This window comes from Hyperolius riggenbachi, chromosome 9, assembly GCF_040937935.1.
Source record: "Hyperolius riggenbachi isolate aHypRig1 chromosome 9, aHypRig1.pri, whole genome shotgun sequence".
NCBI classification, from domain to species: Eukaryota; Metazoa; Chordata; class Amphibia; order Anura; family Hyperoliidae; genus Hyperolius; species Hyperolius riggenbachi.
Window position 1 is genome coordinate 143,424,924 of NC_090654.1, and position 18,581 is coordinate 143,443,504.

Consider the following 18,581-nt stretch of genomic DNA (forward strand, 5'->3'; position numbering starts at 1 on the left):
GCGGCGATGCGCCGCTGATAGACGCGACTGGAGGCAGGGCTGCAGCCGTTAGCCCTGCCTCCAGGAGCGACCAAGTCTGCGACCAAGTGTTGCAGTGGGGGGTTTGGGGGTGAAGGGACCCCCGTTTAGCCGCGGGATAGCGGCGTTTTAGCAGGGGCACACATGCCCCTGCTAACTATGAGCTCTGAAGCGAGATTTATTCTCGCTTCAGAGTCTCTTTAAATATATAAATACAGCAGCTATGCAATAAAATGCAATGGCAGCTTTCAGAGCAGATAAACGGTACTTTAGGAATTTTTAAACCAATAATATTACTTGTGCACAAAAGAAAAATGATTGTATGTGTACTAAAAAGTAGGAAAACACATTTTATTGAATGTTATGTCAGAGTTTTATCCCACTTTAAGAAATGCTCTCTCTTCTGCAATAGAATCTTATTTTCTACCCCAATTTCCTCCCACTCTCAAAATCCAATGTGCTTGTTCAGCATTTTTAACGCTCTTCTCTGCTCCCCTCCTTCTTCATGCTTATGAGCTGAAGAATTTACAACATCCTCTACTGATAAAATTTACAAAATCTGAAGTGGTTTTTCCATGCAGCCCTTAAATTCTATCTCTACCATTCTCATTGATTGCTCTCTTTCTTTCTTCCTTCCCTCCACTCTCCGAACGCTTTCTTTCTCCTCTCTAATCACCAAATCCCATCTAACCACCTGTCCTTTGGATCCTATTCCCTCCTATTTCATTCCGCAGCTATCCTCATCCTTCATGCCTGAACTAAACATCACTATTTAACTCTCTCCACTGGCATCTTTCCATCTTGAAAGCCAAATTACTTGAAAGCCACATACATGCTGAACAAAACCATTATTTATTTGCTAACTCTCTGCTTGGTCAGTCTGACTTTCGCTCAAACCACTCCAGAGAAACAGCTCTTACTAAACTGGCTGGTTAGCGTACTGGTTAAGTGTACTGGTTGCCTCTGACACAGGAGACCAGGGTTTGAATCTTTGCTCTTCCTGTTCAGTAAACCAGCACCTATTCAGTAAGAAGTTCTTGGGCAAGACTCCCTTACACTGCTTCTGTCTATAGAGCGCACCCTAGTGGCTGCAGCTCTGGTGCTTTCAGTCCGCCAGGAGAAAAGCATGGTATAAATGTTCTGTGTGTTGTCTAACGTAGCCAATGATCTTCTTACTGCTAAATCCAAAGGTCATTATTCCATACTCATGCTCATTGATCTGTCATCGATACTGTCGACAATATCTTACTTCTACAGATACTTTCATAAAGGGCCTCGCTCTCCCCTGGATATCTTTCTATCTCTCTGGAAGGTCTTTCACAGCCTTTTACTCGGATCAGAGCTCTTCTTCACATTTTTTTCTCTGTGGGTGTACCTCAATGCTCAATTCATTTTGGTTTTAATACCACTTGTATGCAGATGATGCATAACTGTATCTCTGGACCTTAACCTTCTCCTCCTTGTTGCTTGTCTGATATATCCTCTTTCATGGCCTTTTATTTATTTATTTTTTTCAGCATCACTGGCTCAGGAGTCTGTGCCTTCTACATGGATGATATTGAGAAAGTGTTTAGTGGAAAGTTCAAAGAACAGAAGACCCCCGACTCAGCTTGGACTCCAATTCCAGAAGAGAAGGTCCCTGTCCCCAGGTAAAAGTCCACTATTATTACTGCTACACTCCAAACCGGGGAGATCCATGTTACAAAGCTCAGTTGCTTTTTTTCTTCTTTCAGGCCTGGTTGTTGTGCAGGATTTGGGCAAGCGACTTCCTATAAAGCCTCCAGTGAGTTTCCAGATGAGACTCTATCATTCATCAAATCTTTCCCTCTTCTGGATGAGGCCGTGCCCTCTATAACTGAGAGACCATGGTTCTCAAAGACCACCAGCAGGTATGAAGCTACAAGATAACATGCTATTTAAAACAAACATAAACAGCTAAGGTGTGAGATGACCAACTGTTCAAAATCACATCTGCATTTTTTATTAATACAGACTGAAATACAGTACATGTAAAATATCTTAGGCTGCCAAATAAACAGTTGATTCTGTCCAGTCAGATTTGAGATTTATATGATTCTATGCAGCCCAGCCAGTAACCTCAAATTAGTTATCACTGTGCTCCCTCTGTATGGAAACCCACAGAAACATACTAATTTTAGATAAATCATGCATGAAATTATCTTACATGACGACACTGTGCAACTGTTTATCCCCAATAAGGTCCCTTTTCCACTTGCAAGCACAATCACGTTTGCGCTTGCAAAAGATTATTTTTCCTCTTGCGACAATAGCGGCATGAGCCGTTGGGAGTGAAACGCAATCGCACCAATTATCGTGCAGCCTGACAATTGCGATTTGTGGAAAATCGAAACCCATGAATGGAAAAGTGCATCATGATTTACATGTATATCAGTGCACTAGTGGTCGGAAAAACAGCGGCAATCCAATTTTTAAATGGATCGTGGCTAGTGGAAAAGGGCCCTAAGTGTACAGGTGAGCTGCTTGCGCTTTTTGTATGAAGTTGGGGGTGAAGGGAGGCGTAGAATGTACAATAGGTGTCCCATTGCAACTCGTCGGGAGGGGGATCTTCGGGTGACTGCTGGCACCAGAGGACATCTTTAGTCACTGAAAACAATTGCAAACTAAATGTTTTCAGTTAAGAAAATCTAGTTTGTGTAGTGGTAAAGCTACCTACACTGGCTCAGGCCCTTACACTGTATGCAAAAATGTGCCTAATGATTTTTGAAAGGGGATTACATTATTGTTGAGACATTTTTCAGTCTTAGGCTTTGTTCACACCTAAAATCGAAATCGCCGACGGCTGTGCTTTGCGATTTTCTGCGCAATTTTCTTTTTCCCCTTCCGGCGCTTACCTGCACGCTACAATTTTGTGTAAAGCTCTTTTTCAAAGCGCATTTGCAGAGCGATTTCTTTTTTTCACTTCCTGACGCAAGTCAGGAAGTGAACTCTTTGGACCGGGAAAGAATATATACAATGTATTTATTCTTAAAATCGTGAACGCAATCACCGCAATACAGCGGTTTTTGAGCGTTTTGCGCTTTTCCTATACCTTCCATTGTAGCAAAATCACCCCGAAAATGGTGCAGGCAGCGCTTTGGTCAGCGGAAAGCAGATGCAACGCGCTGATATGAACTGTCCCATAAGGAATCATTGCACAAGCACTTTTAAGGCGATTTTGAAAACCGCTGGCATTGAAAAAACTGTGAAGATGCCCTAGGTGTGAACAAGCCCTCAGTCTATTACTTAATGATAACTGTAAATGATTGTGCTGCACATTTATTATATATATTCTATATATATTGTAAAAGTCATACAATACACACAATACTTTTCAGTCCCTTGCACTTTTGTAAATGCTGGAGTCCATTTTTTTTGTCCATTTCACATATTGGCCTCAATTCTGTTAGCCATGTGAGGTAAATATTTTTGTAGGTAAAATACCTCATGAGGCATTTTCCTCTTTTTTAGCAATTCTGAAAGATTTTTCTCCATTTCCGAACATGAGGTAAATGCATAAAGTGAGGTAAAACATGAGTTATTTCAGTGGTAAGCATGCAGTAAATAAATAATAATCTTTAATTGTCTTCCATAAGTTAGGATAGTCTTTGGAAGATTTTTTTTTTATTTTTTTTTTTTTTTTGGGGGGGGGGGGGGGGGGGGTGTATTTGATTATGTAGCAAACTATGAAAAGTAGGTTTATAGGCATCCCTTATAAAAAAAAAATCCAGTAAATAGTTGGAGTTTTATTTCTACTATTCTTTTCTATTACACAGCCTGAATAGGAGCAACACTAAAACAACAATAGGAACTCCACTAAAAACTGCAAAATGCATACAAATTGACTTTACCTCCAGGTACAGGCAGGTCTTAAACTGATCGGTAAATTGTGTGCTAACTTACTCCCTAATTTCCATGAGAATAGCTATTTTCGGTATATTACCTCACAAATTACCTCATAATTTACCTCATGAGGTAAAACATGACTAAAAGCTATCAGAATTGCTAGAAGGCATTACCTCATGAGGTAAAATTACCTCACATGAGGTAATTTGTTTGATAACCCTACCAGGATTGAGGCCATTGTGGGGCAATATTGTTGGACTTGATGGACGAATGTCTTCTTTTAACTAAAATAACTATGGGATGCCCTATAATACAAGGAGGAGCACATTTTAAGTGCATTTTACATAGTGTTGGTCAACATTTGGTGTACTGTCTTACAAGGCAGAGTACATTTTTAGTGCATTTCACCTAGTGTGGGTTAACATAGGGTGCATTTTTATACAAGGTGAAGCACATTTTATAGTTTTCATATAGTGTGGGGCAACATGGGGTTCACTTTCTTACAAGATGGAGTACATGTTTTGTGCATTTCACATATAGGGTGAATTAAAGGTGCACTGTCTTGGAGAGTGGTGTATGGGACATATGGCATAGCATACATGACGCTGCAATTGCACTTCTGGATCTTTTATTTCGTCCCATCACTATAATCTGTATATTTTGGGTACAAGTAGAGGCAGATGTTCTCCCAAGCTTATACAATCCTAACGTTGTTTCTAAAATCTGAGCAAGTGTTTAACCAAATCGCTGGCCACATGTGAATCTGGTTCACCAGCTCTCACAGCTCATCCATGTTCAATGACAGCTTGTCTGGGTCATTTCCTGTGATATCTTCTTCCTGTGTTCCTCCTGCAAACTGTGTTTATTGGCTGTTGCTGACACTTGTAGACACAGCAAATGTCTTTGGCAAGTTTTGGTCCTTCATATCAATTGTTATATGTAGTGCTTAAAGTGAACCTTAAGCCAGAAAAAAAATGAGTTTTACTCACCTGGGGCTTCTACCAGCCACCTGCAGCAGTCCTGTGCCCTCGCAGCCACTCACTAATCCTCTGGTCCCCTGCTGCCAGCTAGTTTCGTTTTTGCCGACAGGCCCGTCAGGACTGACCATGCGTAGCTTTTTCCGCATTCCCGACTGTAATTAGCGCTATTGCGGGCCGCAACGCGTACAGAAATACGCATATCTATGCGTTCATAATGTGGCAACGCGTATTTTTGTACGCGTTGCGGCTCACAATAGCGCTAATTACAGTAGGCAATGCGGAAAAAGCTACGCGTGGCCAGTCCTGACGGTCCTGTCGGCAAAAACGAAACTAGCTGGCAGCGGGGGGACTGGAGCAGCAGTGAGTGACTACGAGGGCACAGGACTGCTGCAGGGGGCTGGTAGAAGCCCCAGGTGAGTAAAACTCCTTTTTTTCCCTGGCTTAAGTGTCCCTAAAGGGACTTCTGAGGCGAATAGTGTTTCCAGCTTGATTATGCAATCTTACTGTCAGTCGCCTTTGTGGACAAGAACAGTCTCTATTTTGACCTATGACTCTGTACTGTTATAAAATAATTTGCATGATCTTGTTTTGTTGCGAGTTTCCTGTATGTCCTACCTTGTATGTTAACCCATTTATCTATTGTGCAGCACTGCGTAATGTGTTGGTGCTTTATAACTACAATAAATAATAATAATTGTCCCGCTTGCCGCAGGTGAAAATTGCGACCCCACCGGCTGGTTGGGTCTTCTGTGCCTGTGCAGGCATTCCTTCCCCTCACGTCCACATCATCTGGCGTGTACTGCACCTGCACGGTAGTTGTGCGCAGGCACAGTACTCGCCAAATGACGTGGATGTGAGGGGAAGGAATGCCTGTGCAGATGCAGAAGCCCCGACACGCCGGCGGGGTTGCGATGTTCACGGGCAGCCAGCAGGACAACACAGAGGACTAGGGCTTTGGTGAGGGCATGAGACGGCTGCTATGGGCTGGAAGAAGCCCCAGGTGAGTAAAATCTCTTTTAACCTATTCCCCTCAGAAGTCCTTTAAGGGAGACCATTGAAAAACTCATACCGGGACCCATAGCTTCTTATTTACACTACTGATCAGCTTTTAGGTAATGGTTAGTTTCTAAATCTGATTTCATCCTATTCAAAATTCTGATTCTGGTTTAGCCCAGGGGAGATTTCTCCTCCTGTAGAGCAAAAAAAAAATGCTATAAAGTATGAATCTGTACTTATCGCTACTTCTGACAGAATACACAGTATTGCTGGAGTAAGACCAAATGTGGCCCTAGGCAAGGAAGCAGAATTTGGCCCTCCTGACTAAAGCTATGCACAGACATTAGACTGCCGTTGCACAAAACAGTTGTTCATGGTTATTTTCGGAGACATTCTGATGTCCCCCATCTTCTTCTGCTGTGTCTTTTCACAATCAAGCTACATATATGCACCAGATTTATGTTGTATTTTCCATATATATATTTATTTCCCTCCTCTATAACACAGTACCCTTAGATCAGCAGGTGGTCCAACAGGAATGTTTGTACAAGGGTCATGCCACATTGGCACTCAAAGAGATCAGCACAGCTGTAGTGTACCACTTTAGCCATTCCATACAGCAGAAGATTTTGAATAAAGATGATACTATTTATTGACTAACTGAATAAAAAGAGCAAGCTTTCATCATGTCATACTTAAACGTTTAAGATTTAATCCAATACACAAAATGGGAGCCTGAAGAAAATATATAACACACAAAAATCTTGCTTTTTCTATCTATTGAGTAATAAACTTTCTTTGAAACTTCCCAAAGAAAACATGTATGGTCATTTTAGGTTACAGTTATCTAAATTCTGTATGCAAATTATGTATAACTCTTCACTAAGTGACATATTCTCCACTGATAGCCCTAATCTATATCCTGTTCATGGTCTAAAATTCTTGATAAAATTCAAACACTAATCAAAACCAATTACCCCAGTGTTACACTAAGTTTAACAATTGTGAATTCTTAATCTTAACTTTTTCACCCAAACTATTGCTAAACATCATTATTATTATATCGCTCTGACATTTTCTGATGAACTTTTGTAGAGTTTGAAAAAGCATTTTTCATTGTTAACTGAAATCCAGGGAAAAACACAATCTAATGTTCCTGTCACCGTCTATGGTCTATTTAAAAGAGAGGAAATTAACTATGTTTTGGGGATATGGAAGGAACCTGTGCACCTAAAGGAAACACCTACAAGAACATTCAACATTCATGTAGATAATATCATGAAGTTACTCTGCTAAGATTAATCTTAGTCGCTAGATGAAAGTAACCCAAGGTGAGACTTCATAGTACTTGTTCTCTTATCTGTCTTTTCTGACTCCTAAAACTAGTGCAAGCTGTAATGTATCTACAGCTTTGCAGTGTCCATTAACAGATTGTGACAGCTCTGTCACTAGTAACAAAAGACTACAGAATGGGCATCACTTTGGCACAGTGGATAGCACTCTTGCCTTGCAGCGCTGTGTTCCCGGTTCAAAAAACATTCATATAAGTTACTTGGCCGCATCCTAAAATTTGCCCTAGACTATAAAGGACATATGACTATTAGAGATGGCCCAAATAGTTCGCCGGCGAGCAGTGTTCTGCGAACATTGGCTGTTCGGCGTTTGCCTAGAACGCAAATTTTTTTGAAAAAACATTGCGTTCGCCTTTTTACCATAGAGTTTAATGGAAGGCGAACTCCCGGCGACTTTAATGGTTAATAGCTAAGCCCCCTTACATGCTAGAAACACCAAATTTGCAGGGTATGTGGAGGGGGACAGTGACTGAGGAAATCACATTTTTCAAAAATACCTTATAGTTTTTGAGAAAATAGATTTTAAAGTTCTCCTTTTGACTGTGGGAAAATTAAACGCCCGCCGAATTTAGTGGCTAATAGCAAAGCCCCCTTAGGTACTGGAAACACCAAATTTGCAGGGAATGTTAAGAACAGTGTGAACAAGAGGGGAAAAAAATCTAAAAAGACCTTAGAGTTTTTGAGAAAATCGATTTTAAAATTTCAAAGGAAATAAGTAAACATTTAAATGCGGTAAATTACAGATAATGGAGCAAACCTAACAGTAGTGTAAATTTACATATATCAAAAGGAAGAGCAACGAATTTCCTGATGAGACCCCCTGGAAACCCCTCTGGAACCGCAACGCTTTGGCCAGGGATCGCTATACAGCTGCAATATGGCTGTATAAAGATCACTGGCATTTTTTTCTGTTTTTCTTTTTTTTATGTTCAGAGGGTGGGAAATATAAAAAGACGACGTGGGGTCCCCCCTTCCAAGCGTTTTTAACCCCTTGCCCCTCATGCAGGCTGGGATAGGCAGAATGCGGAGCCCTGGGTGAGTGGGGCTTCGCACTCTGAGCTAACCAGCCCGCATGGTCCATGGTATGGGGGGGCTCCGGGGGAGAGGGGTAGCCAACCCCCCCCCCCTGAGCCGTTGTTCAATCCATGGACAAGGGGCTCTTCCCCATCTCCGGTGCCCCAGGAGGAGGTGGGGAGACGACTCCCTGGGGGGTTCATGGTGGCATCTGGGAGTCCAGACTCCAGATGCCCGCCCCCCTCCCTGGAGAAATGAGTATAGTACCCCTTACCCATTTCCACAAAGGGTTAAATGAAATAAAAACGCAACAACGAGAAAAGTCCTTTAATAAGGTTAATTAACCAGAAATATTTACCTGTACCTTTAAGAAGAAAATGTTCCCACGCCAGTATCTTCGGGAATGTCCCACGCCAATATCCTCTGTAATGTCCTAAGCCAGTATCCTCTATCTTGCAATCTTCAGAAATACTTACCTGTACCTTTAAGAAAATGTTTCCCACGCCAATATCCTCTAATGTTGTGATCTTCATTTTAACTTGATTGAAGCTCTCCGCTGCACCGACGCCACACACCGACGCTCCCCTGCGGCACACAGACACAGCTCTAGCTATACTAAGTATAACTAGAGCTAAAGCATCTTTGAATTTCCTTCCAAGGCTCCCCATTGGTCTATTAACAGACCAATGGGGAGACTTGGAGCCAAAATTCAAAGATGCTGGTGTTACTAGCACGTAAGGGGGCTTTGCTATTAACCGCTAAAGTTGGCGGGCGTTTGCCTGCCATTAAAGTCCATGGAGCCCGCTGCGAACAGTCTGTTTGCAAACTTTTATGAAAATTCGCGTTCAATGTTCGCGAACCGAAAATTTGATGTTCACTACATCTCTAATGTAGGGTTTAGACTGTGAGCGCCTCTGAGAGATAGTTACTGACAAGACTATATAATCTGTGCAGTGCTGCGGAAAATGCAACACTATGTAAATGCTAAATAATATTACCCAGATAGTTCATGGTGACTCAAAACAACTAGGAAATTTGCTGACATCTTTCCATTTATCATTATAAGCTGTGAGGTAGTCTTTTTCTCTATAACAACTTTTTTGTAGTGTTTTGCAAGAACAAGATTCAAAATGAGCATACCTTTCACTGTTTCAACATTGAATATGTTGTCGTTGTCTAGTTTGAATTAAATGTAGAGTTTAATGATTTGAGGATCAATGATCGCATACTTATTAAAATCTACCTGAATCAGACACTTCATTTGAGAGGGAAGCCTCAGGATACTATTGAGGCTTCCCTCTTTACTGCTTGGTGCTTGGTTGCTGAGCGTGATGCAGTGTCACTATATACATTGAGGCCGCACAGCTCCTCTTCCTGGATCAAGTGCACTCAATAGTTGACTGAGCCTGCATGCGCAGTAGCATGGAGTTGTGGGCTCTGTGCTACTGTGCATGCATGGGTGGGCTCGTGCAGCCATTGAGCACGCTTTATCCAGGAAGAGGAGCTGCGCGGCCCCGATGTGAAGGGGGGCACACTCAGCATGGGAGCCGCGCTCAGCAACTGGGGGGCTTCTGACAACCAAGGGAAGTCTCATTAGGATCCTGAGGCTTCCCTCTCTTTATAGTGAGCATCAGGTTTTGAACCCGAGCTTCGGGTCAGGTTCACTTGAAGGCTGTTGCCTTTGGTGTAGGGTTTGAGCCTTTCACCGGGATTTGAATACCAGCTCAAGCCAGTACATAAAACATTGAGTCTTTGTGCAAGGCTTCCTAATACTCCTTGGTGCCCATGGAGAGCGCCCTATGTGACTACAACTCTGAAGTGCTTTGAGTTTGCAAGGAGAAAAGTGCAATATAAGGCCTCTTGCACACTACATGTGATTCTGATTTTTTTTATACGTTCGATTTTGGATTCTGATTAAAAATCTTAGCAGCATGCAGTACATTTTTTAATCGGAATCCACAATTGGATCAGATAAAAAAAATCGGAATTGCATGTAATGTGCAAGAGGCCTAAATGTTGTCTTTTTTTATTTTTTTTTTATTAACATTTTACATAGTGTCCCAACCTGTTTAGAAACTGATTGTATGAGCTGTAGAATGAAATGGAATTTTTTAATCTTTTGTAATACATAATTGCTTGTATAGCACTGATAGGTTGTACTTTTTTACGTGATCCAAGTTACTGTTTATTAACTACAGTATTTGTAAAATGTTTTTTAGCATTAAAAAAATATACAGTATATATTTAATGTTTCCCTACGTAAGGGAAAAAAACTTTTTTCTTTTATAGAACCTGCCCTAGTCATGTCCATTTCAGTAAACTTCTCTTTGTAAAGAGTCTTAAGATCAAGACTGACAAAGATAAATCACTGAGAAATAGATTTCTTGATTTTTTTTAACTGCTGCATAAGAAGAATGCTAATGAGCAGTGAAAAGCCTGCCCCCAGGGAGCTTGTTATCATGTTACATATCCATAAATCAGGCAAGACAATTTACAGACCTGATTGAAAGTACATATGGCAGACAGAGATCTATATCATTACTAGTGTGCAATGAAGATATTACCTAACAATCACTCTAGTTCCTTTTAGCTGAGAATCAGCATATCTCTTGCATTTACTTAATGTTGAAATTATTGCATTCACTATTTTGAAATCTACAACACCCTTTTTAAAACTCCCTTATATGAAGTTTGCAAGCACAATTTCATTCACTTACTGTAACCATACTGGAATGATTATGGTCTTTACAGTTCAAATTTGCATTTTTTTTTTATTAACAATGTTGTCTATAAACAGAGTCATATGCATTATACAAATTAGTGTGCAATTTTAATATTCACATAGGTTCTAGAACTAGCTAACTAGCTAGATCTGCCTCCTAATAATAATTTCTCTTCTCCCTCCCCTTCAGCATTTTTATGCATGCTTCAAGACTTTTGAATAAATGCATCACTCTATAGAAATTATATTAGAGGTCTTGGCATTACATCAAGAAAGAAAAAGTTGTATAATGTAATATAGCTGTTTTACTGATTTAACTGTGTTTTCAATACAAGCTTGACTTAATTGTGAAATACAATTTATACTATTATTACTTTTACTATTAAAAATTACTTATCCATAGTCTTTTCTTCCATGCTCACTGCTTACTGATAGACATTTTGAATCAAGGATAATAAGAGTGTAAGGGGATCATATACTGCTTTTAAAGCAGTTCAGGCAGTTTAAATCCCATTCCAAGGATTTATTAAACACTCTACTGTCATCTAAACTAAATGTGACAACAGCTTCCCCTACACTCCCCTCAAATTATTTTCAACCTTGGGGTTATATGACCCTATAATCCAACTGGACAGCTAAGTCTTCAGCACATGGAGCTGTGTCAACTCCATTCTGCCTAGTCCCTATTCATCTCCTCCCACAAACACCCATGCTTCATCCCAGTGGCTCTGCATCATTCCTACATGACCATATCTCCCTCACCACATCACTTGCTAAGCATCCACCTGCTAGTATCCTGGGGGAGGTCAGTGGCATGCTTCAGCTCCAATTTGCAAGTAAAGGAGAAAGTGAGTGGTTGCTGCAATGATGTGGCAGCACACCTTCACATGATGGCAGGGGCCTAGCTGAAAGCCCCAGCAGGAAGTCATTGCTAGAACTTTTGGCATCCAGCCAGCAACATTTGCATAGCTTTTTACTGCATTGGGGAGTAGCTGCAGTGTTGAGATCATCCTCTATAATAAAACCCTACTGTCTCTGAATCCTATGTCCCTGTGTGTGTCCCATATGAGCTCTGCGCATGTGCAGGGACACAGAGACATTGAGGGAGAGTAATGACGGGCGAAGGGGCCGGCGTGCGCGGTTGGGTGGGCGCATCGTGCAGTGACAGACCTAGCCCATTTTTAAACGGGCTCATGTCCACTAGTCTCTTTATATAATCCCTACAGTGTTCTCCCCAGAATTTTTTTCCAGCCGGGTGGCATGAAATAGTAGCCGGGTGGCATGAAAAAGTAGCCGGGTGGGTCGAGATGAAAATGCAGGGCAACTCTGCTTACAGCATAGGAGGAGGTGAAGAGGTGAGCCGATGACAGCCGGGTGGTCACCAAATCTAGCCGGGTGGAGCACCCGGCTAAAAGAGCCTGGGGAGAACACTGCCCTAATTGTCTCTGCGTCCCATGTCCCTGTGTGTGTCCTTTTGCGCTCTGTGCATGTGCAGGGACGCAGAGACACTGAGGGGGGAGTGACGCGGCTAGGGATGATAGGCGAAGGGCGGACGGGCCGGGAGGCAGGCGGATGGGCGTGCGCGGCAGAAATGTGCAGGCGCATGTGCAGTAAAAGACCTATCCCATTTTTAAACGGGCTTAGGTCCACTAGTGCTTAGATAAGATTCCTGCTGAAATTGTGTATACTATCTATTGGTGCGAAATAGTGGGACAAGCAAACAGTCAACTTGATCTACCAGAAGTTTTATGGATATATGCTTAGTCATTATCCTTTAATAGGTTCCATAAAAACATATATACCGATAATCATATAACACAGACTATTGTCAATTTTGACATGCCTAATCAACAGTAATTTACATAATTAATTTATTGCACTGCATCCAGCAACATCCACATTAACACTATGCAGGCATAAGGAGACTGATGCATGACAGCTGAAAGATGCTTCCTCAGATGACAGTGATTACTTGGTAATGTTATATACAGGGTCATAGCTACAGACCTATGGGCCTGATGTGGAATTCCAACCTGGGCCCCCTTCCCCCACCCCCTAAACCCTGCTCCCTATCACCTTGTGACTTAGGCCAGCACATGCAACCATAAACACAAATCTGGGACAATTGAGGGTCTTGGTGTAAAAGAGTGAGGGCTACTAAGAGTGCTGGAGGTAAGTGGAAAAGTAAAGGGGCTTATTGAGGATCTGGGGGGGGGGGGGGGGGGAGAGTGAAAGCTAATATAGGTGGAGGTATGTTGCAAGATAGAGTGGTATGTTGAGGACACTAGGGTGTAGGTGGGAGGACATAGAGGCATATTGAAGGTGTTGGGGTATAGGCAGAAGGTACTATTGAGGGTGCTAAAGTGTAGGCAGAAGGAAAGACAGGCATATTGACAGTGCTGGGGTGTAGGTGGGAGGACAGCGGGGCATATTGAGGGTTCTGGGGTGTAGGTGGGAAGACAGAGGGGCATTTTGAGGGTGATGTGGTGTAGGTGGGAGAACAGAGTGGCATACTGAGCATTCTGGAGTGTAGGTAGGAGGACAGATGGGCATATTGAGGATGCTGGGGTGTAGGTGGGAGGACAGAGGGGCATATTAAGCGTGCTGGGGTGTAGATGGGGGGACAGAGGGGCATACTGAGCGTGCTGGGGTGTAGGTGAGAGGACAGATGGAGAGAGAGACTTACTAGAGGTGTAGGTGGGAGAGAGGTGAGAGAGTGGGCACTATTATGGTTGCTCTAAACTACAGCAATGGATGGAGCACAGGAGGAGACTGTTTCACCACTCAAACTCAAAGCACTGTAAGATGCTTATTGTACCTTTACAGGGAGCATAAAACTAATTGTGCTGCCCCGTGATATACTTACCCGGGGCTTCCTCCATACATGTCCCACGCAGCATCTCTGCTGACAGCCGTCAACCATGGGTCCCCGGGGCAAAGAGCAGTTGGTAATTTTAGATGCGGAAATTTCAGTCACTGTGATTTTAAACAGTTTTTGTATTGCCGATCTAAATTTGTTGTCTATGTGATAGTCTGCTCCTGTGATCGCTTCCATGTGGGTTAAACCACTAGAATGCTATGCACTAGGTGCAATTTCACTTCCGGGGCGGAGCTTAAGCACCGGAATGCCGCACCCAGTGTGCATGGGGAGTTTGAACAGTTTAATCATGTTAAGTGAAACTAATGTAGATTGTAGATGCAAGCTACTTGTCACCTTGCCATCGCAAAAGATTACCGGCAAATACTTTTGCCAGTTTCCCTTGTGCGATGGCTGATCGCTAGGGAGCATTACTCAGACGAGAGGTTCAAAGATGCTTTGCCGGCGGCTATGTGCGAGAGAGAGAGTAATTACAGTTACACATACACTGTAATTACACGACATGACTTGCGGCGAGAGACGGCGGGTGATTAGCGGCCGGGAGGTAAATTGCTCTCAGGTGATGGAGGAACTACATGGGGGATTCAGAGATGTGTGGCGGCCTGACGGTGATGTGCATTAGCTTTGCTTCCCAGAGGCATGCAAAGTGAAATAAGATAGGGTGTTAAAGAACTCGCTAAGCGGTAATATCGCCCCATGCGAGTTTTTTTTAACACCCTGCCTAGGGCTAAATGCAGTTGGATCAGGCAACGTTATCCTCACCTGATTATTGGACTCACCAGTGGGTAATGCTGGCGAGTCTGACAATTGCATCAGGCCCAGTGTCTGTTAGGGCTGGTGCACAACAAAATAGCTTTTCTGGGCACTTTGTGATTTTAAAAGCTCCTGCTAATGTTATCCTATTTGTCTATTCTCACTTTAGCAATGTGATTTTGTAAAAATCCCCCATAGCATTGCATTAGCAGGAGGTTTTAAAATCTCAAGCATTTAAAGGGAAGGTTCAGGGAACTCTTGAAAAAAATAAAAATCCCTATCCACTTACCTGGGGCTTCCTCCAGCCCGTGGCAGGCAGGAGGTGCCCTCGCCGCCGCTCCAGAGGCTTCCGGTCGTCTTCGGTGGCCGACCCGACCTGGCCAGGCCGGCTGCCAGGTCGGGCTCTTCTGCGCTCCATGGCCGGGCTCTTCTGCGTCCCACGCCGGCGCGCTGACGTCATCGGACGTCGTCCGGGCTGTACTGCGCAGGCGCAGAACTACTGCGCCTGCGCAGTACAGCCCGGAGGACGTCCGATGACGTCAGCGCGCCGGCGTGGGACGCAGAAGAGCCCGGCCATAGAGCGCAGAAGAGCCCGACCTGGCAGCCGGCCTGGCCAGGTCGGGTCGGCCACCGAAGACGACCGGAAGCCTCTGGAGCGGCGGCGAGGGCACCTCCTGCCTGCCACGGGCTGGAGGAAGCCCCAGGTAAGTGGATAGGGATTTTTATTTTTTTCAAGAGTTCCCTGAACCTTCCCTTTAAAGAGACACTGAAGCGAAAAAAAAATATGATATAGTGAATTGGTTGTGTACTATGAATACTAGAAGATTAGCAGCAAAGAAAATATTCTCATACTTTTATTTTCAGGTATATGGTGTTTTTTCTAACATTGCATCATTCTATAATATGTGCAGATTACACAACACTCAGCATTCAAAATGAGTCTTTCAGAGCAGTCTGTGAAGTAATGACCTCTCCTCTAGCAGAGGAATAGTAAATAGTCCAGGAACAGTTGAGATAATAAAAGTCAGATAACAGCCCTCTCCATGACTAACTTAGTTGGAGAGCTTAATGGCTTGTTTGCATAGAGATAAGAACTGAAGTTTCTCAACTCTTCCTGTACAACAAACAATTACACTGATGTATCTGATCTTAATGTTTTATTTCTTAGCTGTGCTACACATACAAATCATAATATCATCATTTTTTTTTCGCTTCAGTGTCTCTTTAAAGGCTCTTGTTGTGTGCACCAGCCCTTACACTGTGATTAAAGGTACAATAAGCATCTTACAGTGCCTTAACTATCTTTGCATTTACTACATTGAATCTGAATTTCTTTGGGAGCACATAATTACATGTATGGATCCAGTGATGCCTTACTGTTTTCCAGCAGCATCTAGTGCCAGCCTTTTTCTCCTACAAATTTTGTTCATAGACATTTTTCAAATGGCACCCACTGCAGCTAATTTACTATCAGAATAGGTGCAGATTAGCAGTGTACATGCTGGGGGTGACATTCCTGCATCTTAAAAAGCGGGGTAATCAGTTCTGCAAGTACACTGCATTACTGATTAGGGTCACGTATTCCTTGCACAAGTAAGTATAGTTGTAATAACACTTTAAAACTCAGTTGGTCCTGTCATTTCCCCATTACTTGAAGCTACTTGCAGTTAAAAACTAAGGCCGCTAAACATGACTGTTGTGGCCATGTAAATCTTGATAAATTGCATTATTCTAATTATTCCAGATATATAATTTAGCATTAACATACAGATTACCATTGCATAGTGGAATACATTTTTATTGACCTTAAAACAAATACAGAAAACAAAATGATTCTGAATCCTTACCATGATAACTTTACTTTGAACAAAAACAATTAATGACTTCTGAATTTAAGAAAAATGGGTCGTATTAGGTATTCTGCTTGGTAGCATATTAGGCTATTCATCATCCTACTGCAGAGAACAAGACATAACTCATAACTAAAAGTGAGCAGTGATTGACAAATGGACTGTTCTGCCTCTTTGAATGTGGTATGTACAAACCTGCCCTTTGCTTGATAGATGATATCATTTGTATCCCACTCTTGTTCTAAGAGCTCTTTGTTTTCAGAGCGAGATAAACTAGCATCTCTTTTTTGTTCAGTACAAAGAACAAACACATTTTTTGCATGTTCCCCAAATCATATACAGTGGTCTTTCACCTGTTTTCCCACTGACTACATCAATTTGTCTATTTTGTCGTGACATGCTTTTTTTTTGCCAGCGCACAGATTTCAGTTCTTGCGTATGTAAATCTTGGCAGGCTGCCATTTAACTACAAAAGGTCAGTTTATTGCCAAAACTATTTTGTATACATTGGGACTTTTCCAGCTAATGCAACAGAGCTTATTTTACTGACCCTACTTTGTAACTGTTCTGCTATAATCGATAAATCAATTTTGTTATCCTAATAGTAAGTAAGACGGTAAGTATGGTTGGAGTGGGCTGTCATGAGTCTAGTAGGTACCTGTTCTTCAACGTTGTCCATCACACTTGGAGACCTCCAGGTAGCAACTCCTAACAGCATTTCAACTTGGCCCACTTATATATGTACTTCCTTGAAATCTAAAAGAGAAAGGGCTTACTTATCAAAACAAGGAGAACGTTAGATTGTAAGCTTTCAAGGGCAATGCTTTAACCCTTTTGTGTTTCGGAAATTGTTAATAATTTTGTATCTTGCAATCAGTTCTATATTTTGTACCAGTGTCCATATTTAGTGTGTAACATGGTCTGTATTTGTATGTACCCCATGTTTGATTTTCATACTTTGGACAGTGCCATGGAATATATTGGACCTTATCAATGAATAATAATAATAATAACTTGACCCAAAGTGGAACAACTGTACAGAGTAGGTAAATGATCATGTGCTCCCCCTCATCCACAATGAACACGTTTTGATAAAATGTAGAAGTATAGAACCCCTTTCGGGTACAGACTCACCAGATCCTTAGGTCTCAATTGACCAAGTCTCGCATCCGGGGGTGTTGGCCCCCCCGTCGCCTCTCCGGCCACTGATTATCCTCCAATGGTTCCTGGCTTTGCTGGGCTCCGCTGGGCTCTCCTTCTCACTCGTGCAGGATGTGGAAAAAGTAAAAAACAAGAGGACCAGCCTCTATTCGTGTATTACCTTCTTTTATTTTTCATAAAAAGTTAAAAACAAATAGCAAGTTCATAGGGCAGCTGGATAACAAAAGGATTTTTTGGGGTTAGGCGGAGTCAGCTCCCGGGTGGCCGCCTCTCACCGTCCACTCTATCCCTCCACGCTGCTTGCTAGACTGATGAGCTGTTACCAGCGAAACGCGTAGGGCGTGGCTTGAGTGACGTCAACGCGTACATGCGTAGCGTGTGACGCGTACGCCAGGAAGTACAGCCGAGAGGAGTCACTGGAGTGATCCCCGGCCTGGCGTTTTTTCATAGTCTAGCAAGCAGCGTGGAGGGATAGAGTGGACGGTGAGAGGCGGCCACCCGGGAGCTGACTCCGCCTAACCCCAAAAAATCCTTTTGTTATCCAGCTGCCCTATGAACTTGCTATTTGTTTTTAACTTTTTATGAAAAATAAAAGAAGGTAATACACAAATAGAGGCTGGTCCTCTTGTTTTTTACTTTTTCCACATCCTGCACGAGTGAGAAGGAGAGCCCAGCGGAGCCCAGCAAAGCCAGGAAACATTGGAGGATAATCAGTGGCCGGAGAGGCGACGGGGGGGCCAACACCCCCGGATGCGAGACTTGGTCAATTGAGACCTAAGGATCTGGTGAGTCTGTACCCGAAAGGGGTTCTATACTTCTACATTTTATCAAAACGTGTTCATTGTGGATGAGGGGGAGCGCATGATCATTTACCTGCATAAACTTTTACCAGCACAACCTGGCATATCCTGCAGCACCCCCTACAGGATTTCTTTTAGGACATTCGTGGCCAGGTGCCGTTTTGGACTTTATATACCCAGAGAGGTGGTTATG

The 18,581-nt window shown here is 42.7% G+C and overlaps 1 protein-coding gene across 7 annotated transcripts in view; it reads left to right on the forward strand.

The window, feature by feature from the left end:
* Window positions 1-18,581, forward strand: part of SEMA6C (semaphorin 6C) — a 464,232-nt gene that overhangs the window by 381,459 nt on the left and 64,192 nt on the right. For all 7 annotated transcript variants that reach the window (XM_068253590.1, XM_068253592.1, XM_068253589.1 and 4 more), the window contains 2 exons: window positions 1,536-1,667; window positions 1,752-1,907. In XM_068253590.1, coding sequence (XP_068109691.1) covers window positions 1,536-1,667; window positions 1,752-1,907 — 288 coding nt within the window. The remainder of the gene's footprint in view (window positions 1-1,535; window positions 1,668-1,751; window positions 1,908-18,581) is intronic.